The 27,723-nt window shown below is 41.6% G+C and overlaps 1 protein-coding gene across 9 annotated transcripts in view; it reads right to left on the minus strand.

The window, feature by feature from the left end:
* BNC2 (basonuclin 2) overlaps positions 1-27,723 on the minus strand; it is a 401,737-nt gene that overhangs the window by 94,005 nt on the left and 280,009 nt on the right. For all 9 annotated transcript variants that reach the window (XM_053371775.1, XM_053371779.1, XM_053371777.1 and 6 more), the window contains one exon: positions 20,222-20,457. In XM_053371775.1, coding sequence (XP_053227750.1) covers positions 20,222-20,457 — 236 coding nt within the window. The remainder of the gene's footprint in view (positions 1-20,221; positions 20,458-27,723) is intronic.

Genomic DNA, 27,723 nt, shown 5'->3' on the forward strand with positions numbered 1-27,723 from the left:
ACCATCATCCATGTTCAGGCACAGAGATAATGGCATGGGCTGACTTAATGATTTCCAGAAATGTCCAGGACGTGTGCTTTCAAAACAAAATGACTTCTCCTGTACAGAACAAGACTATATGCCACCAAAGGATGGAATGGCAAGAACCCAATGTTTTTCTTCCTCAAAAAAAGATACATTATGCCAGAAACTGTACATGAAGTTCTCAAGGAGGGGAAAGTCCTCTTCTTTTTTGCTTATAGGTCTTTCCTTCCTAACCCCTAACATGCCTTTAGTTTCACCTGTGTAGACATCTGCAGACTATCTTCTCTCTCTCTCTCTCTCTCACTGTGCCTTTCATGTATGAACCTTGTCTCCAATAAAGTGAATTGCTGTCATAGGTGATATTTACACTACTGATTGGTAAACACCAGCGTAACTTCCCAGAAACAAGTAGAGGCTGAACTGAGCCCTGTGATTTGCAGAGTTGCAAGAGACTTGATGTCGTTAACTCACCTATGGGCCTCAAGCGATGTACTCCATTTTAAGAAGCGGTGGTTGACAGGAACATTATTCCCATTAGTGTGCTCCTAAACGAGAGGAATTCCTGCTCTGCAGAGATTATGCTTGGAGCCTGAATTAAAATCTTTTTGTCCCCTGGTGAACATTGTAACAACATTGCTTATTCCCATTGAACATGCCATCAATTCCCAAGCAGCCCTTCTCCTCAGTCAAGTAACATGGCTGTCAACTTGACCTTTTCCCAACTATATCTAGTTTATTAACATGGCTATCACTTCTTTAGAAAACACATTCCAAGGTGCTCTGTGACATACAAGGGCTCCAACCACCTTCACATTCTCATTCCCTGTGTTCTGCTATATTTTGTTGGAAGCCGCTCAGAGTGGCTGGGACAAACCAGTCGGATGGGCAGAATACAAATAAATTATGGTTATTATTGCCAGCACTATTTTTATGGAAAAGGAGGTGCCTGAACTCACAAGGGATGCCTCCCTTGTTCTCTTAGAATGGTAATGGCGCCCACATGAGAAGTGCCGGAACTGAGTTCCAGCTAAATAAAAGCCCTGATTATTACCATTCCTCAGTCATAATTAACTACTCAAGGCTGATACCATTGATATGCTTTTACTGCATTTTTTTTTAAAAAATGTTATTAAGGGTGCAATCCTATCCATCCCTACCTCAGGGTGGATCACTTCCTACATGGGAACAGAGTGGAACTTCAATGCACAGGACCTGGAATGCCATTTATGGTAGAAAAGCATCAGACAAATGTTCTCCTTCTTCCTCAAAGGAGAGAAACTAACCTACTAAATGAACATTTAGGGTTTGTGTACACTCTCTCTCTCTCTCTCTTAATGCATATGGTGTTTTACAGATTGTTTTCGGACAAACAACAAATTGACTTAGTCAACGGCAGTCTTTCAAACAGAAAGCTTTTGTGCTTCAGTTTCTCTTCATGGTTAACTTAAAAGGTAACTGCCTTGAATGAATACCTGGCCAAGAAATGCACCTGCTATTCACATATCATACTTCCCTATGTCCCCTCTTCAAATCAATGTCTGTGGGACCCTTATTACAATTCACGAACCCTGCAATACACTCCTAATGATGGCTTTCACCCCCCAAAAAACGCTAAGGTCAGGTGATGCTACTAAATGCCATGATCAAAGCTCTTTAGAAGGTGAGGCAAATTTTCTTTTTCCCCTCCCACCGGGCAATCAGCAGAGCATCACAATCAATGTGGTGTATCATATAGTATTACGCAAACTTAATTATGCTATATTATGGGCAGTACAAACCACTGGGGTAACATCGCTGAGATCAATATAGCTAACACCAGAAAGAACTCTATGAAGCTTATTGCTTTTCCCGGTGGTTGATACAGCCTTTCTTAAAAGGCGAGGAGGAACTTTTGCGAAGATTTGAGTTTCCCACATGCATGGGAATAAGGGTGGGATGAGCCCGGTGCCTAGCTGTGTGAGATGCATCAATGCAATTTCCCGTAAGTCAGAAACTTGAAACAATACAGCTGCCGCGATGAGTGAATAGCTGATGGAGCTTGTGTGAGCTTCAGTGGCAAGCCAGGGCATTGCTCTAGTGTGAATGACAAGTGATGGACCGAATCGCAGGGGAGCTACCAATGAGTTATTAATGGTGACAGGTACACTACCTGGGAGACAGGTTGAGAGGGGGGAAAGATTATTTATAAGCGAATAGTTAACAGCTGTACCTACTGCTAAGCATTACATGGATGCCACAAACTGTAGAATTCAAATCGCGGGTTATTCAAGCACGAACAACTGCCTGTCACCAAACTTGCAGTGCATCGCTACAAATTAAGGTGGGAGAGATGAGACAGGGGCTGGAGCGATGCCTCAAACGGGAAGGCAATGTCATCATGGAAGCCGAGATAAGAACCGAAAAGAGCCGAGATAACTACGAGGTGAATTACGATTCTTAATAACAACAATGAATTGGCACGAACAGCTTTTTAATTTTTTCCTGGGGGCTTTTCATAGGAGAGCAGATGCTGAATGGATCCAGCGCTGACAAAAATAAATGAGGAGAAAATCGCAGCAAAGGAAAAAGGGGGGGGTTGGGGCTCGGGTGACATGTTCAGAGAAGTTTTCTTTTTAATGAAAGAAATAATAAACTTCTGTGGTGAAGATAATCTCGTAACAGGTTTCACCAACGGTGTGATAGCTGATTTGTCAAATCTGTAAGGAAGAGCACCAGTCTGGGAAGAAATTCTACCTATTGCAGCATTTGAGATGAAGCTGGCCCAGATGCAGTATAAATTTTACAAATATTGGCTGCGTTAATGGCTGTGTTTTCTCGCTGCAATAAACTGCAGTAATGCAAATGTGATCCTGGCCCAGCATAAGAACAAATTCTGAAAGTTTTCCACAAAGGACATGCCGCCCCTATTCAAATCACAAAGCACCTCCTTCCTTCTTTCCTCTAAGCTGAAAAGCTAAAGTACAAATCACAATACAATATTGTTCTCTCTCTGGTGTTTTCCTCAGCATTAAGATTGAGATTCTGAGCTCCTGTGGATTTTCTTCTTCTCATGGAATTCTGTGCCTTAATGTTGCTATAATAAATAATAAACAATATATCCATGAGTAACCCTTAAACATAACTGTGGGTTTCTTTTAAAGTAAAGCAGGAGCGAGGAATTTAAAACAAACCAGCCTCACGCAGCCTGCTTTTCCATAAGGGTCCATCTTTATTTCAGCCACAAAGAAAGATCTAAACTGGATATTTACCTGGCAACTTAGCTTTTGGCATGAGCCAGCCAAAGCTGCATATTTTTAGGTCTTGGGCAGTGCTTATGCATTTGCATGGATGTTCCAAAAGTGGGGTACGGGTGGGTAGCCTAATGCGCTTTATGCTGTGGGAAGGATATTGCTGAAGTGCCTTCAACAGACTTCTCATAATCAAAGAGTGACGCCCTACTACCGCATTACACTCCATGCTGCCCCACACTCCATGCTGCTGGGTGTAATATGTCTCCTTGGATTGGTGCCTTCCAGCACCTGCCACAGGATCCTAACAGGCCAAGTCTTGCCTCTCCTTTTTTATATATATATTTAAATGAATTTTATTAACATCGTCAAGCAGTGATTAACATTCACATCTATTGTCACATCATACAAATGTAAATACAAAATTACTACATTACAATATATATTCTCTGCATGATCCAAAATATTTGGTTGCCCCCAAAAACTCTTTAGCAGCTTATCAAAAATCAAAACCATATTCTATTTAGAATGAAGTTGTGTTAGCAGAGGCAGACAGGAAAAATCAACTCAATACAGCTTTAGAGGTTTTGTGGAAGGATATGTTTGAAGGGAATATTCCAACATACAGAAAACACATTCAATTTAAAGCTTTCAAGCATAACTCATACAATCTAAGTTGTCAGCAGAAAGATCTGGCTACTTCAACTATTGTTAGTACATCCAACTATTTAACAATTAATTTTAGGACAGGTAGGAGTTAATTGAGAGAACTTTTGATTATGTTTCCCTCCCCCCCAGGGGGGTATGGAGAAGAAAGAGTGCCTTTAAGTTTTGCCTCTCCTAATCTGGCACACTTTGTCTCTTGATTACTGGACTTTGATGTTCTTCTGGCCATCACCCTATGCAACCTATGTCCACCCAATGCCGCCCTAAGCTAGTATAAGGAACATTCTTTAATTCATGGGATTTATTGTATTGATATCCCATCTTTCTTCCAATGAGCTCATGCTTCTCTCTTCCCCCCTGTTTTATCCTCAGAACAACCCTGTGAGGTAGGTTAGGCCGGGAGGCTGTGATGGTCCAAGGTCACCCAGTAATTTTCAGAGCTGAGTAGGGATTTGCACCATTCAAACTGCTGCATTTCGCAGGGGAGAATACATAGAAGCAGGAGCCCAACTTTCATGTATTTAGTTGAGACGAACATGCCATCCATAACTTTATTTGCCTTTATTTTATCATGGGTGATGTGACCCTCATATTGGTCACAGTTTCTGCAGAACTCTGACAATGCCCAAACCTGTTTCCCTTTCAACTCTACATCTACTCCAGTTTTGGTATTTGCTGTTCTCACATGGACGCTCCCTCCAGATCAGCTGTTGAATGCACCCCTCTGTTTTAAAATTGGGTTTCCCTACCCACAATGCTGTGTAGGGGGAAATGGCAGCTCTGTTAATAAAGGCCTTTCTCCATGTTAGAATGAGACTTTATTTGCTGCTGCATTCTAACCTATCAACAGTGACTTAAAAGACATTACACACAAAATGTAAGGGTAAGGAAAGTGCTTTTTACCATATGTGGTGGTCCTGTAAAAAAGTAAAAGACTTCTGGGAAATGATATACAATGAATTGAAAAAAAAATGTTTAAGATAACTTTTGTCAAAAAAACAGAAGCCTTTTTACTTGGGTTAACAGGGGATGAAATACCATGGGACTTAAAAAGACGATTTATGTATGTGACAACAGCTGCAAGAATGCTGCTTGCCCAGAAGTGGAAAGAAGAGAAAGTACCAACAAAAGAAGAATGGATAACTAAGATGATGGACTATGCCAAACTGGCAAAGATGACCGTGAAGAAAAGAGATCAGGATGAGAAAAAGTTTGAACACGAATGGAAGAAATTTATAGACTATTTAAAAGACCACTGTAAAGGTATTAAAATGTTAGCAGGTTTGAAATAACATTTATGAAAGGATATAATTGGAAATTAGGATAAATAAGAGGGAAAACAAAGAGTTTGGAGAAATAAAATAAGATGCAAGAAATCAGAGGGAGGGGAGAGAAAATTGGAATCCAGGAGAGAGGACGGGGAAGTCTATATTGTATCTTTGGAAAAGTACTGAATTTATAAAATATTGTGATTATAAAATTTGAAAATAAAGTATTTAAAAATTAAAAATAAATTAAAATACATCACACACACGCACACCTCACTTGTGTACATATGAGCTAAGTTTGCCTACCATTGGACATGCAGCAGAAGTGACTACAAATCCCAGGAAGGAAGGAAGGAAGGAAGGGAGGAAGGAAGGAAGGAAGGAAAGACAGTTTTGTGGTAAAAAAATTGTAGGCTTTTGTATGCGTACAGAAGGAAAAGAAAAACAAAACCGAAATTCACTTAACCCCATTCACATGTCTAGCCGGCTGATTGTTTAAGTGTGATTTACTTCTTTAATGTATAAACTTCATCACAGAACCATCAGAATGTTTCCATTCAGCAAGCGCAAACAAACAAACAGAAGAGAAGCCACAAAATAATTATAAAACATATGGCGTGCACCACGGCTGTGTTTATTTTATGACAGTTAACTTTATTTACAGTTTAATCTGGGAAGAATTAATTCTCAAAGGACTTTACACAAAATATGGCCAGTTCCCCCCTCCTGCCCCACCTCACCCTCAAACCGCACACACCAGAGTTATGTTGTCAACCCGAGTAAATAAACTGTCCTAAGTGGAAATCTCTTGTTTTCTACAAACAAAATGCAATGCCTTGTTTTTTGTGTAATGGGTTCATTATGAACTCTTGAGTGACAAAAACTATACATTGCCAGCAGCAATAAAAGCCAGGATACTAGGAAGGACGGCTGGTTTTTATACCATGCCAAAGTTTGGTGGAAACATAACATTTTAAAAGGCTTCCTTTGCCTGAATTTGCTTCTCAAGATGGTCTTGTGTTCACATTAGCCATGTATCTCTACAGCTTGAGAAAAGCTTTGTGCAAATATACTCTCTTTTTTGTTTTTCACAGTCGGTTATTATAGTAACATATTTCCAGAGACATTTGGAAGAGAGCAGTAACTCATTTTAGAAGCTAGTTACTAACTTGGCTCGATGTTTCAGGCAGAAGTATTAAATATTATGCAGGACAGCACCCAAATAACACTGCTTCTCAGGGAAGTTTTCAGAAACCAGGAAGGAAGAGCTTCTTGCCCCAAGTTATGCTTCAAAGCAGACCTGGTCTACCCTTGGCCTCTGTCCATACCTTCCCTTCCACACATGAGACATAAATGTAAGACTAAGGTCTAATTGATGCTGGGTTAGCTCAGTTGGTAGAGCATAAGATGCACAGGTTCGATCCCCACCTTGGGCAAAAGAATCCTGCATTGCAGGGGATTGGGCTAAAAGACTCGTGTGGTCCCTTCCATCTCTACATTTCTATGATTTTACAGATTTAATTGCTTTTATCACACTGCTGTTGTCTGAGTTACAGTGCCATGGAAGAGCAGGGAGTGCTGGTCTCGCTTTGGTTCTTGGAGTGCAGCTTAGAAATAAACTTGGAATGCAGTATTCAGCAGCAGCAGCAGATTGCATGGAGGGGTGAAGTTGCTTACCTCCTGGCCAGGTAAGCCTGCCTGATTACCCGAAGGAGGTATGGCAAGGCAGCAGGGTGCAGTGCAAACACACCAGCAGAGCTAATGTGGCATTCCTGCAGGTGTGTTTGCACTGCACTGCCCTACCTGGCTCCTTATCTCTGGGAGGAAAGGTAAGTGCCTTCATCCCACCATGGAGTCTGCTACTGTTCATCACTAGTGTTTGGGTGTTCAGAAGTGGGGTGAAACATGCCTTCTTCACTGAATAGCTTTTTCTTAGTTCTGCCAGTGTTTCTGGTTTGGTACTATGAGCTTCAATGGGAAAGCTGCACTGCTCCAGCACAGGAATGTCATTAGTTGTCTATAGTTTCTCTAATAATAATAATTTATTACGTATACCCCACCCATCTGGCCGGGCCTCCCCAGCCACTCTGGGCAGCTTCCAACAGAATATTAAAAACACAATAAAGCATCAAACATTAAAAACTTCCCTAAACAGGGCTGCCTTCAGATGTCTTCTAAAAGTCAGCTAGTTGTTTATTTCCCTGACATCTGGTGGGAGGGTGTTCCACAGGGCGGGCACCACTACCAAGAAGGCCCCCTGCCTGGTTCCCTATAACCTCACTTCTCGCAGAGGGGGAACCTTCAGAAGGCCCTCGGTCCTGGACCTCAGTGTCTGGGCTGAACGATGAGGGGTGGAAACGCTCCTTCAGGTATATTGGGCTGAGGCCTTTTAGGACTTTAAAGGTTAGCACCAACACTTTCTCTAGAGATATAACAGATCACACCCCCCAAATGTGGTAGTGGTGGAGTTTTATGAACATTTATGTCAGTCAAAAGTAGTGCTACCTCTGGCTTAGTGTGTCTAAACCGGGAAACGTGGTTAAGCTGTCTCATCTCTAACCGCAACCTATTTTCAACTAATGTACTCAAGGATTACCTTCACACATGGACATTAAGACAATCCTCAGCAGCTTCCCTACAAGTTCTCCCTCTGGAATCAGGTAGCTGGTGTGGAATGCTCTCCCCAGGGAGGCTTACCTGGTGCTGAGATTGATGTATTTTAAGACCAAGGTGAAGACCTTCTGATTTGCCCAGGCCTTCTAGACAGAGGTGCCGAGTTGCACCAACATTGAGGGGGCCCATGGCATGCCCATGACATCATGTGTGCTCGGGCATCATGAGTGTGACATCATGCCTGTCACACAAATGCAGAGGAGGCCAACCACGCCTCCTTTGCCAGCACGCCTTCCCAATCATCAAAGTGACGCGCCAGTGCGAACACGCTTTGCTCTGGTGGGCCCCTTTAAGATTGTCAGGAAGTTTAACACTGAGGGGGCTCGGCCCCCATAGAGTTGGCCGACCTGCTTCTCGATGTTTTAGCATTGGCTTGTATTTTAATCTAGCTGGCACTAGCTCATTGTGGCTGTTCTGTTTGCTTTGTTATTTTTATTGCTGCTTTATTGTGTTTTTAAATTATTGTTAGCCACTCTTGAGAGCCTCGGGGCTACAGAGCAGGATATAAAATGCTTAAAATAAAGGTAATGGTTTATTTTATGAGTGCTTGTCGTGGTTAGTTTCTATACCTCATAATAACTGGAGTTACAGGTGCCCTTGAGGTAACAAAAACAAGGGAAGGGAAGCACCAATTCCTACATACTTCCCAAACACGTTTCCCCCGTCTCAAGTCTTGGTAGCTTTGTCATGATGGAAGATTACCATCTTTCAGTTGTAAATGAATCCTTTCTCCATTCTACCTGGGATGTGGGATTTTTTGTTCAGCCAAAACAATCTATTTCCAATCTGCATATTTTGAAATAAATGCACACCACTAAAACATGTCTACCTCTCTCTCCCAAACATGTGGCAATCCTTGGCAAAATACCTAAGTAGTTTCTCAGAGTTTGTATGATGTGGCCATAATTGCTGTACCATTAGTCTGCACTTTTGCCGCCTTAATATTCCACTTGCATAAAACATATTTCTTGCTGGGCAGGCGAAATTGTCCTTAGGGTGGTATTCAGTGCTAGTCCTACTCAGAGTAGACCCACTGGAAGCTAACAGAGATGACTAACTTAGGTTCATTAATTTCAGTGGGTCTGCTATGAGTAGGTCTTAGCTGAATACAACAAGACCACACATTTCCTGCTGAGACAACATTAAGATTCTACCACTCACAGAATTTTCCCCTGCCATAAAAATGGCTATGGGTAGTTTCAGAATGTTAAAGCTATGCCCAAAATTCTGATTCAGAACTTTTCAATTCAAAGCAATCTTTGTTGCTTTTTTTCTTTTCTTTAACCCTAGAACTTGCAGTTATTGGTTACCGGTGTCTTACAAAGCCAAATGAGCAATTATTGGGAATAATTTTACAGATGCTGGGAAGGCTGCACAACAAAATATGAGTGAAGCAAACAGAAACACAAAGTTTTAGAACACATTCTAAAACATTCTTACATCTTAATGGGAGGGTAAATCTATGTTCTCATCACTATATATTTTATTTTTAAAAATTTGTCCATATCAAATTTAAACTTATTAAGCATTAAAAGCCATTTCTCGCTATCTTCAGCACTGTACTTCTGACTTCCTTGAAGCCAACAATAAGTGTTAATGACATTTACCCCTTCTGATAAGAGTCATTCTCACTTCACTAATATTCCTTGTTATTGCATGGGACAGGCACTAGCAGTGCAATGAAAGATCAGTGCTGGGAGAGAAACAGCTCCCCTTGAGATGTCTTAGACTTCAAGAAAAAGCACTAAATCAATGTATGCTAGAGAAACGGAAAGTCTGATTCTTTCGGGACCTTCACAGTTTTTAAAAAGTCCCTGTGGCCCTAAAATTTCAAGACTGTCTAAAGACAGTGCCATTAGCATACCACAAATGAAAACCAGTCCCTAAATTTCAAAAATTCAGGTACATAGGTGTCTAAATGGGATAAAAAAACCCAAGCCCGCTCCAGTAATTAGAAAAGATTGTGACATTTACTGAAGATTGGAAACGTCCCATAGACTTTTTGCATGGAAAAGGAAAAGAAATAAAGACATTTGGATTTGAGGAAGATAATGTTTGTTTATAGAAAGTGGTTTTGTTGAGTGATCTATTGGAGTGGATGGAGTAGCGTCTCCGCCCCCATCGTTCAGCCCAGACACTGAGGTCCAGCTCCGAGGGCCTTCTGGCAGTTCCCTCCCTGAGAAAAGGGAGGTTACAGGGAACCAGGCAGAGGGCCTTCTCGGTGGTGGCGCCCGCCCTGTGGAACGCCCTCCCATCCGATGTCAAGGAGATAAAGAACTATCTTACTTTTTAGAAAACATCTCAAGGCAGCCTTGTACAGGGAAGTTTTTAATGTTTGATGTTTTATCATGCTTTTAATATTCTGTTGGGAACCGCCCAGAATGGTTGGGGAAACCCAGCCACATGGGCAGGGTATAAGAAGTAATAATAATAATAATAATAATAATAATAATAATAATAATATGCTATAGTAATTGCAGTAATCAACCAGAGTCTTGAGCTTACCCACAGTCAAGTAAGTCCCACTGAAATCAGCAGGTGGTTGGTGGAAGCAGCATGGCTCTTTGAACGCAGAAAGTCCCATGTTCTCTAAGCCAGGCATAGGCAAACCTGGCCCTCCTGATGTTTTGGGACTACAACTCCCATGATTCCTAGCTAACAGGACCAGTGGTCAAGGATGATGGGAATTGTAGTCCCAAAACATCTGGAGGGCTAAGTTTGCCTATGCCTGCCCTAAGCATCTCTAGTTAAGACAGATAAAGACTACCGTCTAAAACCCTGAATTGCTGTTTGTAGTCAGTATAGACCAGGTGGGCAGGGTATAAATAATAAAATTGTTGTTGTTGTTCATATAAAGTGGACAGAGGAAGAATCAGAAGTTCTTTAGTTGCTGAACTTTATCTTTTCTTCTTTCTCTTTTAAGCTCTTTTCTACTTCTTTCTCTTTCTTTTTCTCTCTTTTTCTCTATGTTTTTATCTTATTTAGATTAATGTTGGATTAAAAAGAAGATATTTGAGAATAAGTTGGGTATTTTTCTTTATAAACTCTAATAAAAATTATTTTAAAAAGCAAGGAAAAGATTATGACACTGAAAGGTTCAGAAATAACATGTGGTTGAATGGGTATGACCCTTTCACTTATTCAGGTCCACAGAGTTTCACGTGGCAAGGCTTCCATACAAAGGCAGTTTGTGTTGGCATTATGTTTCACCTCCCACCTATACAATACTGAACGAGATATTTCCTTTAGAGTATGTCCAGATGGCAACTTTCCATAAGGCACCCACTCAGATGATGCAAAAGGCAAGTAAGGAGCCATGGGGTGAATGTAAGAAGTGAGCTTACAGCAGTCCCATAAAAGTCCCTGTTGGCCAGCATATAACCAAAGTCTAGATCAGGAGTAGTCAACTTTTTTTATACCTACCACCCACTAATGCATCTTTCTTGATGGTAAAAATTTCCTTACCGCCCACCAGTGCTCGATAGAAGGAGGATTCAGCTTGTGCTGTAGAACCCCCTACCCCCCACCTAGAATCCTGAAATGACCACTAATGGATGGTAGGGACCAGGTGGACAAACCCTGGTCTAGATGATGTCTGCTGTTCCTGTGAGATTTTAGAGATCAGAAAGAGTACAGTGGTATCTTGGTTTATAACCATAATCTGTTCCGGAGGTCCGTTAGTAAACCAAAGGAGGTTGGAACCCAAGGCCAAAAATGTTTTGTTCGCAATCCAAAAAAAAGGGTTGTAATCCAAAAAAAGGTTGCAAACCAGGACACGCACTTCCGGGTTTGATGTGTTTGTAATCCAAACCGTATGCAAACCAAGGTACCACTGTAGACCCAAATCCACCAAATGACAGTCAACTAAAAGGTAAAGGTACCCCTGCCCGTACGGCCAGTCTTGCCAGACTCTAGGGTTGTGCGCTCATCTCACTCTATAGGCCGGGAGCCAGCGCTGTCCGCAGACACTTCCGGGTCACGTGGCCAGCGTGACAAAGCTGCATCTGGCGAGCCAGCGCAGCACACGGAACGCCGTTTACCTTCCCGCTGGTAAGCGGTCCCTATTTATCTACTTGCACCCGAAGGTGCTTTCAAACTGCTAGGTTGGCAGGCGCTGGGACCGAACGACGGGAGCGCACCCCGCTGCGGGGATTCGAACCGCCGACCTTTCGATCGGCAAGTCCTAGGTGCTGAGGCTTTAACCCACAGCGCCACCCGTCAACTAGGCATGCCCATACTGGACACCAGTGACTCTCATAAATGACTTTACTGAGCATGCCCAAGAGAACAGATAAGTCTTCACTGCTGACACCCATGGGTGCTGTTTGGCAAGTTCACCTGAAGAAAAACAGCAGGGTTCCACTCTGAAACTTTGTGTAGAATCAGGCTCCCTTTCAAATAAATTTTATGATTGAATATTTATTTGGGGTTTTTTTAAAAAAAATTTTTTTTGGATAAAAGCCACAAATGTTTAAGCAAATTGTATTAAGCTTGATCTTATTTATATGTTTGAAATCAACCTATAGACCCCTTTTTACATTAAACCTGATGTTCTGTTTGCCTTGATGGCCTTGATCACTAGAATAGCAAAGGGCAGAATGATAAAATACTCCTTGTTATGTTCTGTGGGTTTGTGATTTTTTTAATAACAGCTGCTGCAAAATAAATACAGACCATGAACTCCAGTCCTGGCACGTAAACAGCTTTACAATGTGGTTTTTATGAAGGAAGCACACATGGTTGTGGCTTCGCTTGGAGAGGCTTTCAGTGTCTGTGCCCCAGTAATTCTACCCCACTGTGTTAGGGCTCATCTTTTACACCTTCCCAAAGGAAGCTGGACAGAGGCCTATTAGGTGCATTGCACCATCAAAACAGAAAGAGGGGCACATAGCTTAGCTTTGCACTCATGACAGAATGAATGCTCTGGAGCTTGTGCCAGTCTCCAGCGTGGTTCACACAGCTCTGTCAGTATCAGTTGCGCTTCAATGTGCAGCCCATCTGCATTAAGCCCTCTCTTCCAAGATCGCCAGGACTGGAGTTATGCTCTCTCCTCCTAAACCACAAGCTGTAGCCAAGAACAAACCTTGGCTACAGATAAGTGTTCGACACGAGAGAGCTAACCAAGATCTTGGGATCCTTGGCTTAACTGCTGTGCCACACTGAGGATCGAAAGGAGAAAGTGGCTGCAGTCTCCTTGCTGGAAGACGGCACATTCACGCTCAGCCAATGCCATGGTTTAGCTTAGCATTATATGTGAATGTCTGCATGATCGGCAGCAGGAGGGATATCGTGCCTTCATGGCTTGTTTGTGGGCTTCCAGGCAGCATATGGCTAAGAAAAAAGATTCTAGACAGGATGGCTCCATGGCATATCCAAGAGTGCCGTTCTCTTCTTTCTCTGCTGCTTTGAAAAGCTGATTCATGCTTTCACTGTTTTTATCTTTGACAGAAATGTTAGGTTGATTGAAAATGCAAATGCACAATTAATAGCATTAATTAACCTTCATTGTGGATACAAAGTTTATATTGCTGCAATATTGCACGCAGACATATATCACATTTATTAAGGGGGCCAAATGGGTTTAAATATGAGCTAATAAAAGCTTTGCTGTATTCTGTGAGAGTTCGCCCACACTTCAACACACCTCAACCGGTGATACTCTGCTGCCCAAGTTATGTACATATGCATAAAATTACAGGAACCAAGTAACAGGCATGCTTACCCAGGTTCCTTACCATATCTCATTGCCCAGCAACACAGTCTACAGCCAACTGCTAACCAAGTCAATATGTTTGGTAAGACTCGTAACAGCTGTTCTAACTTGCCTAGATAATTATTCTCCTATAACCCAGCAAATATTCAGTACACTGTTGTCAAGCATAATAATCACACCGAAGCCTTGAAGGCTATGGTGTGATTGAACTTTAGCCAGATAAAGTGACCTTTAACCTAATGGTGTGTTATAGGGCTTTACAGCATTCAACTATGTGGCTCGCAGTGTAGCTGTTAACAATCCTGTATATATAAGGGCCTAACTACACATCATGCTAAATGTGTCATTGGCAATCATACCTGTGGTTTGTTTATTTAATATAGTGAGGGCAGGAGGGGGATTTTCCAGAGATCACAGTGTGCAGGAAGGGGAAGTTTAACCCTACCTTCCACAGCTGTAATACAGGGGAATCACCCCCATACAGCACTTAGAGAAGGGAGAAAAGGGTTCCGACTGGAGCCAAAGGGAAGTTTTCTTCTGTTGCTCATTGAAGCAGAAGGAGGGAGTAATTTCCCCCAAAATCATGGCTGGGAAAGGAAGGGTTAAACCTCCCCGCCCCGTGCAATGAGGTCCCTATAGAAAATTGGGTACATGTAAACTAAACAAAAGCCACCAATGCAATTGCTTGGAAATGCATTTAAAGGTAAAAGTAAATGGACCATTAGGTCCGGTCATGACTGACTCTGGGGTTGCGGCGCTCATCTCGCTTTATTGGCCGAGGGAGCCGGTGTACAGCTTCCGGGTCATGTGGCCAGCATGACTAAGCCGCTTCTGGCAAACCAGAGCAGCGCACGGAAACACTGTTTACCTTCCCGCCGGAGCGGTACCTATTTATCTACTTGCACTTTGACGTGCTTTCGAACTGCTAGGTTGGCAGGAGCAGGGACCAAGCAACGGGAGCTCACCCCTTCACGGGGATTCGAACCGCTGACCTTCCGATCAGCAAGTCCTAGGCTCTGTGGTTTAACCCACAGCGCCACCCGTGTCCCTTGGAAATGCATTTAGTATCACCTATAGTTGGGTTGTAGGTGTTTCGGATTCCAGCTGCTTAGCTGTGCAAATATCCCATGGGTAGGGCCCCAGGTTGGTGGTGGAGGACATTCAATCCCTGGAATTCCTCCAGGTAGATCTAAGAAAGATTCCCACCTGAAACCTTGGAGAGCCGCTGAGGCTCAATGTAAATAATACTGAGCTAGCTAGACCAATATAATTCAGCAGAAGACAGCTTCCTCAGTGAGGAAGTGCAAAGAGGACAAAAAGTGCCTCACACACCCCACCCTCAATCCAGTCTCAGGATCCCTTCCAACTCTACAATTCTGTGATTCTAAGTCCAGCTTGAGCAATTAGCCTCTCCCAGGCCTTGACTTTAAGAACAGCAGAAGAAGCTGGGAAGGGAGAAGAGGAGTTCAGGCGCAGCCTGACTCCCTCCTTTGGCAATCTCCACAGAATTTTAGCTTAATGGTTGCCAACAATTTGATTTTAATTAATTTTTATAATGAAATGTTTTTAGAATCTTGTACTATTTTATTGTTGTTAGCCGCCCTGAGCCCGGCTTCGGCTTGGGAGGGCGGGATATAAATAAATTTTTATTATTATTAATCTGTTAAAAAAATAATTTTATAAGTTGTGTGTCTTTGTTTCTCAATCTGATCCTTTTACACAGTTTTTGTATGTATTGTGGTAGTTTATGCATTGTGACCTGCAGTTATTTTTTTAATTGATAATAGTTTAATAATTATTTATTGTAATTGTTAAGAACGAATTTCTGTTTAATTATTATTTGCTGACGTTTTGAGTTAATTCTATAGTGCACTATTATATTCTAATAGATTGTTGAATATTACTTTATTTGATATACAGTGGACCCTCTGGATACGGATTTAATTCGTTCCGGGGGTTAGTGCGCACCTTGAAAAATCCATAACTAGAGGCGCCACTTCTGCGCACACCACAGCGTGATAGAGCACTTCTGCACATGTGTGCAATGTGCAGAGCACTTCTGCGCATGCGCAAGCGGCAAAACTTGGAAAAATACTTCCAGGTTTGCCACTTACGCATCCCAAAGATTACGTATCCAGAGAGGTACGTAACCTGAGGGTCCACTGTAGGTCATTCCATTTTAAAGTTATGTCTTCTTACGGCTTTCTGCATTGGATCAGATTATTATAAGGTGTGTGTTCTTTGTTGTATATTTTGTTGCTGCAAACTGCCTTGTGTATAGTAATACAGAAAGGCGGACTACACATTAACAGTGGAGTGGAATGGAAAGGAAAGGAAAGGCCTAACTTGCTTTAAGCAAGCTTCCTATGTTCCTAAAGTAAATTGTCAGGGTTATGACCACCTGATTGTCAATCCTGATCATAGTTAGTTATCAAAGACCTATAGGTGACAACCATATCCATATGTCATGTTATACAGTGGTACCTCAGGTTACATACGCTTCAGGTTACAGACTCCGCTAACCCAGAAATAGTGCTTCAGGTTAAGAACTTTGCTTCAGGATGAGAACAGAAATCGGGCTCCAGCGGCACGGCGGCAGTAGGAGGCCCCCATTAGCTAAAGTGGTGCTTCAGGTTAAGAACAGTTTCAGGTTAAGAACAGACCTCTGGAACGAATTAAGTACTTAACCTGAGGTACCACTGTATTATAGTTTGTTTCTGTGCCAACTTTTGGCCACAACTTAAACAATATAGTGCCATTTAATACAGAAATATCTCAAAAACCAAATACTTCCATCCCCTTGCTGGAGGGCAGGGGAAGAAGGATCCCAAACATGGGAGAAAGAGCAGTAGCAAGGATCCTGGGTGGTGTTGGTGAGAAAGCATGGAACCCATTCTTAAAAAGTTTTAGTGCTGGAAAAGTGTCTTTGCTGTTTATGATGCAACAGAACTAACAGTCTGCAACAAGTTATGCTGCAGATCAGTCCTGCAGATATACAGTCATTCCAACAGGTAATTAAAAAGCAGGCATTGGCCTCCTTCTGCAACACCTACTCACTACAATGTGACGACCCCCCCTCCCATTTATCATGAAGAAGTTACAGAATCTAGTCTTTGAAAATTGTGGTTTTTTAAAAGTGATTTTCGCTCTTGAAAATAAATGCATTTTAAGCTCCACATAGAAAACTAGTCTGCTTAGGATACTAGCCTTTTTACTCACCTTTTATTATTCAGACCCCAGGAATTTACACTTAAGTGCATAAGCACACATGGCATCGTTTAAGTGAGAAATGTACATCTGTGTTCACAAGGCATCGGCCTCAATCTAAAGCATATGTACGTGAAGGCACATATCCACATTTTCAGAGAAGAGGGAAAACTCTGTGATAATCTTTACATAGGATTTAAAAAAATTACATTTAAAGCACCCGTAATCATTTAACCCTTAAAAGCAAGTTTATAACATTTTAACAACTTATCTTATTCTAATATATTTGTGATGCTTTATATGGTAGTCTCAGTTTGTCCAAAGCTCTTGAGGATAGAGTGAAAACAGGAAAGGAAAAGATTATTAGAATCTATCTAACATTTAGTCTTCACTATTGTTGGCATCCACATAAATTTCTTCCAGAGTAGGTAGGCAAAGCAAAACACTGAAATAGGGAACAGGCTTGTTTGTCACAAGATGTATAGTACCTGTATATTGTGCCTCATATTTCAGGTTCTAGAAATTTTAGAAACCTGCCCTTTCTTTTAAAAAACAACACAAATGAAATCTGGGGATTTGGGGGTTGTGGTTCACAGTGGAGTCGGACTGCCCTCTATTCCCCAATCGAAGCTGGCACCGTGATGTATAAGATTACTGTATTTTTTGCTCTATAAGACTCACTTTTTCCCTCCTAAAAAGTAAGGGGAAATGTGTGTGTGTGTTATGGAGCGAATGCAGGCTGTGCAGCTATCACAGAAACTAGAACAGCAAGAGGGATTGCTGCTTTCACTGCGCAGCGATCCCTCTTGCTGTTCTGGCTTCTGAGATTCAGAATATTTTTTTTCTTGTTTTCCTCCTCCAAAAACTAGGTGCGTCTTGTGGTCTGGTGCATCTTATAGAGCGAAAAATACGGTATGTTCTACTGATTTCAATGGAAATGATAACTTATGCTGCCTTGGAGCGTGAAAGATGGAACTGTTCCAGAGTTCAAAACAAGTCATAACTACTATGGTATAAATCCAACATGGAATATTGAAGATTGTTTGTACACAACAAATGAATGTGCTGCTTCCACTGATCAAAAGGATGGGGTAAGAAGCCCCTTTTCACCTGTTCCCATAGGAGCCAAATCCTAGGGGCCCCGGGGGGCTTTGGCCCCCACAATAAAATATTTGAGGGGGCTGGGCGCCCCAAAGTTGATGGGCATTCCCATTCAAATGGTGTGTGCGCACTGTGTCATGAGATCGATTGGGCGGGGTGGGGCTTACCTGCGCCCCCACAATGTTTTATTCAAGTTGGCACTCCTACCTGTTCCAAAGGGAAAATGTCCCTATTTTGCCTTTTTGGAGAAATGCATTTCAAGCGTGTTACTATGTACATGCACTGGAGTTGTGGGTCTTCCTCTGGATCTCCGGGGAGCCGATGCATCTTGACTCTAGCATACAAGCACATAAATGCCAACACATGGACACAAAATGCCAGCTGGTCTCTGTTTTCCATCCACCCCGAGTGGTCTAGCTGAATACAAACTTGATCGTGGCTGTTTCTTTTTACAAAACTTCCCAATGCTTAGCAGCATGTTCAATCTCACAACCAATCTGGTTGCAACTCAGACACATCCTGCAACATTTACCAACGAGTAGAAGTAGGCACACACAGCAAGGAGAAAAGACTTCGTCAATGTATGATGTGGAGGCAAATATGCTTCAGGTAGCAATGGAGGACAGAACATGAGTATTACAAATACCCAAGAGTCTGTGTAATATGAAATGCGTTCAGATCAGAAACCTCCACCAACCCCGGTCATAATGAAGTTTGCATTAAGGTATTCAAGGCTGCAGCACTAAGCATTTTTACCAATGAGTAAGCCACACTATGTGGACTTACCTCTGAGTAAAAAGGCACTGGATGGCATTGCAAGAGTGACTGAAGGTGCACACTGCCAGTTGAATGCTGTCGCTTCTGTGTTCAGCTGGCAGCAGTCCTTGCAACATTTGGAATTGTCACACACCCCACCTGCCTTTAAAAGAACAACCAGCAGCTGAATGCATCTGAGACAGCTCCACATGATTGTTTAAACACAGGAGGCTTACTTTCTTTCTTTTTCCCAATCACAGAAGGCTTGCTGGAGATTATTCTCTCTTCACTACTTGCTTTAGGCTGCTATCAAATACACACTTACCTGGAAGTAAGCCCCACTGAACCCAATGGGCTTATTTCTGTACAGACATTTTAAGGAATCCATGGCATAATGATACTGATATGTGTTAATTGTAAAGAAAGTTAACACAGGGTTGCCATATTTCAAAAAGTAAAAACCAGGACACCCTGAAAGTTGTTGAGCGATTTTTCGATTGACTCATCTAAGATCCAGGACAAAGCACCAGCTTTCAGAAATTTCCCCCGGATGTCAATTCCACCTTTGAAATCCCTGTGAAATCCCAGGAAAATCTGGATGTATGGCAGCCCTAGTTAACAACTTGCGTGGTGGAAATCTGGTGGTTTTCAATTTAGGCTGTAGAGAACAATGGTGGGACTTTAAACCTTGGCTTGATTCCTGTAGAAGGGCTTTCCATACCATCATATGAACAAATACTACTAGGAACAAACTACTAGGAATACCTTTTCAGCACCACTAACCACACTGAAATTTTACATGAAACCTACATATTCTAATGGAATGCAATTAATACACTTTGGACATTCATTTGTATTAATCTTCCAGACCCTAAACCATAGCTGATGAACATGGTATGTGTGTACAGTCAAGAGGGCTAATTCATGTGAGCTAAAGATAATTTAATTTGAACTCTCATTTTTCTCACTCTTTAATAATGTTTATTTCAAGCTCAGTCTATGAGAGCTACATGTCTTCCTTGATTATTATAGGAATATGGAGATCCTTGAGGGTCTATAAAACATTTGCGAGTCATCGGCTGCTTCAGGACCATTGCTGTTTTATGGGTGGGATTCAGTCACACACCAACAAACTCAGGTTGCACAATTAAAGTGGATTTGGTACAAGTCTGTGAGTAAGGTGAGAAAATGCACTGAAAAAGAGTGGGGTGGCATTTGTTTGTCTCGACATTGCATGACCTCACCAAAACCCAAATCAGAATCAATGCTCAATAAGCTGTGGCTATTGTATAAACTTTGTACAAACAGGGATGGATAAACAGGTAATCTGGAAGTAACTATATGCTCTCCCCCACCCCAGCATTCCTGCTATGCTGTAAAGATATACAATATGAATGTTCTTGGGTACTTCTCCATAGCAGTAAGATCGGTCAAAACTTTCATTAGCAACACTTCCCCTTCCCTCCCATCTCCGTCGCGCATGGCATAATGAATTCATCCTACATTGCAAATAAGTGGCAATGCTAAGAGGTTGCGATTTTTAGTTTGGGAGTCATCATTCGCCCATGCACTAGGTTAGTTCCTACCTGAAGGATGTAACCCCGAACGTAGTCCCGAAGTGTCCAGCCCAAGCCATGCAGGATGTGCAACACTTCTTCCTGTTTCAAGACGCTGAACAGTCGGTCCAGCAATATCTTCAGTCTCACCGGAACGGCCTGAGTCCCGTAGAGCATTAAGCTGCTGATGTCAAACACTACATTGGATTGTACAATCTCCACTTGAGTTGGGTGGTACAGATGCTGCGTGCTAAGCTTGTCCAAAGCTAGGAGGGAAGAAGACAGAGAGTTGAGGAGAGTCTAGCACATAAGCATAGAGTGTGAATTTCTACACAAAGGCCTCAGTGGGAGTTATTGCTAAACAAAAAAAAGGAGTGGGGAGAGAACCTGAAGACAAGGTGGATGAAACACATATTATTTGGATGTGGTACCATCATGGATTTCAAATCCCTGCTAGACAGTGGTATGCAACATATACAGTGGACCCTCCGGATATGAATTTAATTCATTCCGAGGGTCCTTATATACCCTGAAAAGTCCTCAACATGAGGTGCTGCTTCTGTGCACGGCACGACAGAGCGCTTCTGCGAATGCATGCATGGCGAAACCTGGAAGTATACACTTCTGGGTTTGCTGCGTTCGCAACCTGAAAATTACATTACCCAAAGGTAACATAACCCGAGGGTCCACTGTATATTTTAAACTGAATTTCTTGCGACCTTTGAAAACACTTTTATGGTTCAATATCTTAATTATTAAAAGAGGAAGAACAGATGAAACAAACTTCAACAACAGTGGCATTCACTAAGAAACTGTCACGAGCAACAGAATTTAATAATATGGATGAACTTTTAATCACCTAAAAAAATTAAGCTTACCATGTTGCCTGGAAGACAAATTCAATTGCACACCTATGCAACAACACTTTCCTAAAATCATGCCCTCTTGCTTCCTTCCCCCCTTTTCTCCATAAACTCCCAAAGCAGCCTAACCTTCTGACAGACCCACTTTTTGTCACATGAACATAAGAAGTAAATAACCAGACTTAACACAACTTGCTATATGCAGTCCATGAAGGAACCTATGTAACCTATGAGTTAGAAAAATGCCCCAAAGCTCTAGTTTTGAACTGTTCAGTTTACTTCTAGAAGACAGAAAACCAGAGATTACAGCATTAGTGGCAAAAGTTTGCACAACAGCCTAGAAAATATGTCAGTTGTTCTTACCTCCTGGGTCAGCGTAGACCATTTATCTCACTTTTAAATTACTAAGACTTCAATTTTTTCCCCCTTTATTTTATCCTTACTAGTATTTGTTGTATTAAATAGAGTACAGTGGATTTTAATATATATCAACATCTCTATACAAAAAATGGAGGGGATCAATCCATTTCTGGTCTGTATCGATTTTTCAATGTGCTAATTCATTATTTACTTATTAGTTAAAATTATGTCTTGCCCTTCCTCCAAAAGGATCCCAGGGTGGCAGGTCCATTCTGTACTGTTTCTGCATTAATCTGATATATTTGTACAAAATTTTGATGCATGCAATTGAACAACGTTTTGTTAGAAAACATATACCTCTTTTGGAAGCAAAATCTGAAGGATGGTACTGCGAACTGGATCACTTTGCTATAAATACTGTAAAGGTGCAATTCTCCTCCATCCCTTCTTCTTTACCTAGAGCAGGAATCCACCAGCACTCAAGGCATTTTACCATGCAGTTAACGCAGCAAAATTGATAGTGCTGAACTCTTCACACAAACGAAATACTTGTGGCATCCTTGCTCTTTGCTATACTGAATGACTACCATGCATAAACTTTGATATCCAACTTCACGACCACCTGCCACAATCTAGCTCTACAGGAAATATTGCTGGAGTAGACAGGGGAGGGGACCATGGCAAATGCCATTTCAGAGCACATATGGCCCCCATTACAACTAGTGTTCCCTCACAACTTTGAAGTTCATTTAATAAGAAAGAGGACTCATTAATGCTTCATTATGTAAAATGCAGTGAACTTGCTCTATGGTACTACACACACAGAGAGAGAGAATGGAATTTTGTCAGCCTTTAAAATAATGTTGTAGGGGGTCCTCTACCTCCTCCTGCAGTTTGGTATCTTCTTTGCTTGTGGTCACTGGAGAGTTCATGTACTCTTGATAAATTGCTTTCTTCCATCCACAGCGTAAATGCCCTTATCATTTCCCTGCTGGCTTCATTCAGCACATCTGCCCTGAGGGACACTTTGTCAAAGAGTTCTGGTTTCCTCGTACTTCATTTCTTGCTGCTGATTTGTCTGATCTTTCCTATTCTAGCAGTTTAGTCAACCTTGAATAAATAGGTTTTTAAAAATTAATTTAAAGTTCGCAAAAGATAAGGGATTGTTAAGCTCGGGGATTGAAGTCCTCTGTCTCTCCGCAAAGCATTCGCACTGCAGAAGTATGAAGGGCGGCGTTCTGCCAAATACACTCTAAAATATTATTTATTGAATTCAAATTTACAAGCCAGCCAGAGAGAGCGACATATTTTCTATATAATCACTAATGGTGGCATTGCTGCAATATATAGATGTATTTCAATGCAAGAACAGCACACATTTGTAAACTTGACTACTGGATGAAGAAATGCCTTTCAGATATAACATTCCCAGCCTTCCAAGTATGGTGAGGTGTGTGTGTGTTTGCTGTGGGTTCTTGCACTCCCACCCTAGCCAAATTTCCATTCTCTTTCATCACAATTCGCTAGCTAATGCTGTGCGCCCTCCAGATACTACAGACTACAACTTTCCATCAGTCTCAGGGCCAGCCTGGCTAATTGTCAAGGACGATGGGAGATGTAATCTGGTACATCTGAAGGGTACCATGTTGACCACTCCTGGAATAGCATTATACCTGCACTAGTGACAATTAACGCTTATCAGATTAGGGTTTGAAAATCCACTTCCAATAGTAGTTTCAAACACAGTTTACATAAGTAATCCCACTTAGAATTAACCACAGTTGGAACTGACGAAGACAGAGAGATTAAGGCACTCCACAGAAGGGAGAATGGATTCATGTAGGAGGGCAGAGATAGACTGAGCTGTTACCATGTGCCCAATTGCTTGTCCAAAAGCATTACATATGCACCAAGCCTTTTAATCCAGGCTTCCTCAACCTCGGCCCTCCAGATGTTTTGAGACAACAATTCCCATCATCCCTGACCACTGGTCCTGCTAGCTAGGGATCATGGGAGTTGTAGGCCAAAAACATCTGGAGGGCCGAGGTTGAGGAAGCCTACCTTAATCGGTAATGGAAAATGCTTAAAGGCCTTGGTGCTGTGGGAAATTCCTTGAGCACCTCTTTAGGCTTATTCTTTTTGCGCTTGAGCTTATTTTTCGTTTTATTTTTCTTTAAAGTCAAGAGGTTGTATTTGTATAACCACAAGGTGTGACTTGGGGAAAGGTGAAGATTTGTTAAGGATCTTGGATCCCTCTCAGAAAAGGAAATTTTAGAGCTGTTCAAAGTATGAAGTACGCAATCATCCGAATATACAGGGTAGCAAAAGGGATATAACTGCTGTTGTGTGGCATTACACACAGAGAGAGCTATTTAGAATTAGGAAATATACTTTGACAGCTTAACCTTGGCTTGCATTTTTTCAAAGGAAACGGACAAAGGCACCTCAAGCCCACTATGGTTATGAGAGAGCTCCAATAGAGATGCAGTCTATATTTAACTGTTTTTATATATGGGAACATAGAGACACAAAGAGTGCTTGCAAGTGTTTAAAATTGTTTTCAAATTTTTTATTTTTATTTTTATTGTTGAAACCCACCCTAGGACCTTATGGTAAAGGAATATAATAAATAGATTAGAACAGGGGGACACATGATCTATTTTAAATGCAGTAATCCTATTCCTGTCTATTCAGAAGCAAGTTCCATTGAATTCAATGGGGGTCACTCTCAGGCAAGTGTGGTTAGGATTGCAGACTAAGGAAAAATTTTTAACTATTGCTAACAGCTGGTTCAAACATTATGTAGGAACTTGCTTTCATGCAGTAAGTTAAAGAGGCGCCACTTCCTGGTGTTTTGTTTCCGTGACGATGTTGACTCCACAGAATAGATTCTGTTGTGGTTTTATTATGCACTTTGATGGCACCAATAGAGTGAACAGTGGTATATAAATCTTCTAATAAATGAAGAATATACAATTTATGGGGGGGGTCATGAAAACCATTCCTCTTAAAAAGCTGGGGAAATGTTAAATCATTCTTCTGCGATCTACTCTAAACCCACAGGGCCAACACAAGAGTTTGATGCCAGTTCTTTTAGTTCTTCATACAGAAGTGAACACATGGTATCTCAAAAGTGGAAACGGCAATGAATGTGCTATCTGGCTGATGTGCTAAGCTGCTGGTCTTTCGGGGCTGCCTGTCTATCCCACAGAGTCCACAACGCAGAAATGTGGCAGCACCAGCCTTGAAGTCCTCTACATTAATGAATCTGCCGTCTAATCACAGAGAACTGTGCTTGCCTTTTCCAAAGGAGCTATTCACATTTCCCACTTTGAGGGCAAGTGCAACCTGGGAGCACATGAGACTGGCATGTCCCAAATTTCAAAGGTAGCCAGGTCACCACCTGAAGTGTCAGCAAACCTTTTTTTAAAAAAAAGAAAAAGAAAAAAGAACCCCTCAACCAGCATGTATTGAAAAGGTAAGTCCAATCCCACCTAAACATTTTTCGATTTCGTCCCACTCCCAAAGATTAATCAAATATTTGGGGGGTAACCCTCCAAAAGTACCCAATATTGCAGGGACAAATTGATCCAGCTGGGATCAATAGAAGGCAATAAATGGGATAAACCTGCAAACAACAAACTTTTATTTGATGTTGCTAGTGACCTTTCCTTACTTGTGAGTGAACGGTAAAGAACAATTCTACGCCACAGGGAAGGGCATTGCTAGTTAATACAGAACCATATCAAATGCTATGTGGAATCTCAATTTTAATTCTGCTCCCAACTAATTATATAAAAACTGCACTACAGCAGCACGAAAAGGCTGTTGTGTGCAAGCAGCCACTATCCATAAAGTATCAGATTATAGAGAAATCCTAAATATTTGATTCCTGCAGCAAAACAGACTATGAACCTCGCCATTCCTCACCTTTCAGTGTGATGTCTTGTGAATTTTTTATTTTCTGTTCATTCTCTGCATTTCTTTCCTTTCTCAGATTCTTCAGTTTGTTCTCCTTATTCCTCTGGAACACACCCTACTCCAAACCAAGCTTGCTAGCCCCCTCTTTTCCTTGGCCTATAAGACATCTAGGTCATTTGTCATCCCTTTTGACTCCTCCTCATCCACCCCAGGCTTATCCATCTGCTCCAAAGCATTCAAGTCAGGAGGTAGCCGTGTGGCATTAGGGCATAGCCTCACCACCAAATCCATGAATACAGTATAATTAATGATGGTGTCAGAATGCTGTGTGGTGGTTCCTCGTGAGTAATCAGCCAGGACTCTGACCTGTCTTTTACAGGTTTTATTGTGCAAACTATTTACAGTGCGGAAACACAAGGTTCATGTCCGTCTTAGTCACTTGCAGCATCTGGGAGTGGCCCCTTCTGGCTTCTCCCCCAACGTAAGAACTTAAGACACCCCAAATCTCTGCCTCCCCTCCTTGCGTTTCACACCTCTGCGCAAGCATGGCGACGGAAGTGGCGTGCGTCTCTCCTGGCCAGCCGGGCTAGGTGAGACACTTGGGCTCTCAGCAGCATCTTCAAGCCCTCTCCTCGCTTGGCTGTCCCCTTCCCTCTCTTCTCCACTGGAGGTGTGGCTTTTCCCCTCGCTGGAAGAGGAACTGCTCCTTAAAAGCGTCAGAGCCTCCCTGTATCCCAACGGCATTCCGATGGCAGTCCCCTGACAAACGGGATAACATATTCATGCCTGATTTGGAATGAGGCCAACATTGTAAATGAAAAGTGGAGAATACTCGCAGGAGGGAGATCCCCAATAATTCTACATTCTCTTGCAATTGCCACCCCAAATTCCAAATCCATTTACTTTGTGGCTATTGCGCGGCACTGCTGGGGCACCGCTCTCTCTTTCTCTCAGCATTGTCCACTGAGATGACAGGGACAGAGACCATTGCCTTCTCAGTCCCTCAAATGCTACTATAGCAGAGAACACTGTTTGGGTCCTAGAGATGGGCAGTGACCAGGGTGGATAAAAATCAATGATTTATTTTTATTTTAAAATTTAAAAAATGGATTTTTTTATTTAAATCGAATTTTTAAATTAAAAAATAATAGATTTTTTTAAAATTTAAATTGGATTTTTAAAATAAAATGCTTTTGGAGGAAACATCTTTCTAAAGATAGTTTTCTATTTAAGTTACGTTATAGTCCAAAGGCTATTCATCAGGAAATAGGGATTTGTTGTAAGTTTTTAATGTTTGCTAAAACTCAGTCCTAGGTGTTTTTTTAACCACATCAGTTAACAAACATGGGTACATATGCTATAATGTTATTGTTTTAGTTAAATAAATTGTTATTAAGGAAATGATTATTTTCCTCCTTCCAATAAAGTACAGCAGAAAAGTTGTCCAAATATAAACAATTAACTTATTAAACCTCGCAATAATTTCATAATTACCTGTCTATGTATTTCTAATAGTATAACCAAATCAGTAATTCTTGAGATAACTGTAAAAACTACCCTGAAAATTTATTATTCCAAAAATGAAACCTTCATCTGGTTGTAATTATTAAGCTTATACCAGCAAGAGTGAGTCTTTCTGTAAAAAAAAGAGATTTAAATCAAGCCTTACTGACCAGTGAATTAAATTGTGATTTAAATCATGATTTAAATCAATTTGATTTAAATCAAATCCACCCTGGCAGTGACTTCAAATCATTGGCTGTTTGACTAAATCCCCCAGGGCAGTGACTTGAAGCAGCACTTCAAAGCACTGTGCAAGCCCTGCTTTGTGCTTTGAAGTCCCTGGCGATCATCACCAAATGTCATTGTGATGTGATGTCAGGAGATTGACAGACGGGCAGTTCTGTCCATCTATCAATCTGGCCCATGACGAGTAGGGGAGATAAAAGATCTGGCTGGTTACTCAGATCCGATTCTCCACCCTTGCTCTAGGGCAGAGCTTTCCCGACTTTTCATGTTGGTGACACACTTTTTAGACGTGCATCATTTCGTGACACAGTAATTCAGTTTTACTAGCAAACTGGAGGTTAAACTAACCCCTTTTCAGCCCCGGGATGAATGTGGGGAGAGTTTGCATGACAAACCTACACACTGCAGCCGACACACTAATATGTTGTGATACACAGTTTGGAAAGCTCTGCTCTAGGACACCAGAGAATTTTAGCACTATTCCAGGAAAGATTGAGAAATGTAAGTTTTCTAGGCACCTGATATCTATGTCCACCCTAGAAAAACAAACAACCAAAAACCCTGCATACTACAATAGCCAGTGGTGCCAGGTGCAAAAAAATTCAAAAATGGAAACTGTTCCTTTGTTTTGTTCTCTGG

Source organism: Podarcis raffonei, chromosome 17, assembly GCF_027172205.1.
Source record: "Podarcis raffonei isolate rPodRaf1 chromosome 17, rPodRaf1.pri, whole genome shotgun sequence".
Classification (NCBI taxonomy): Eukaryota; Metazoa; Chordata; class Lepidosauria; order Squamata; family Lacertidae; genus Podarcis; species Podarcis raffonei.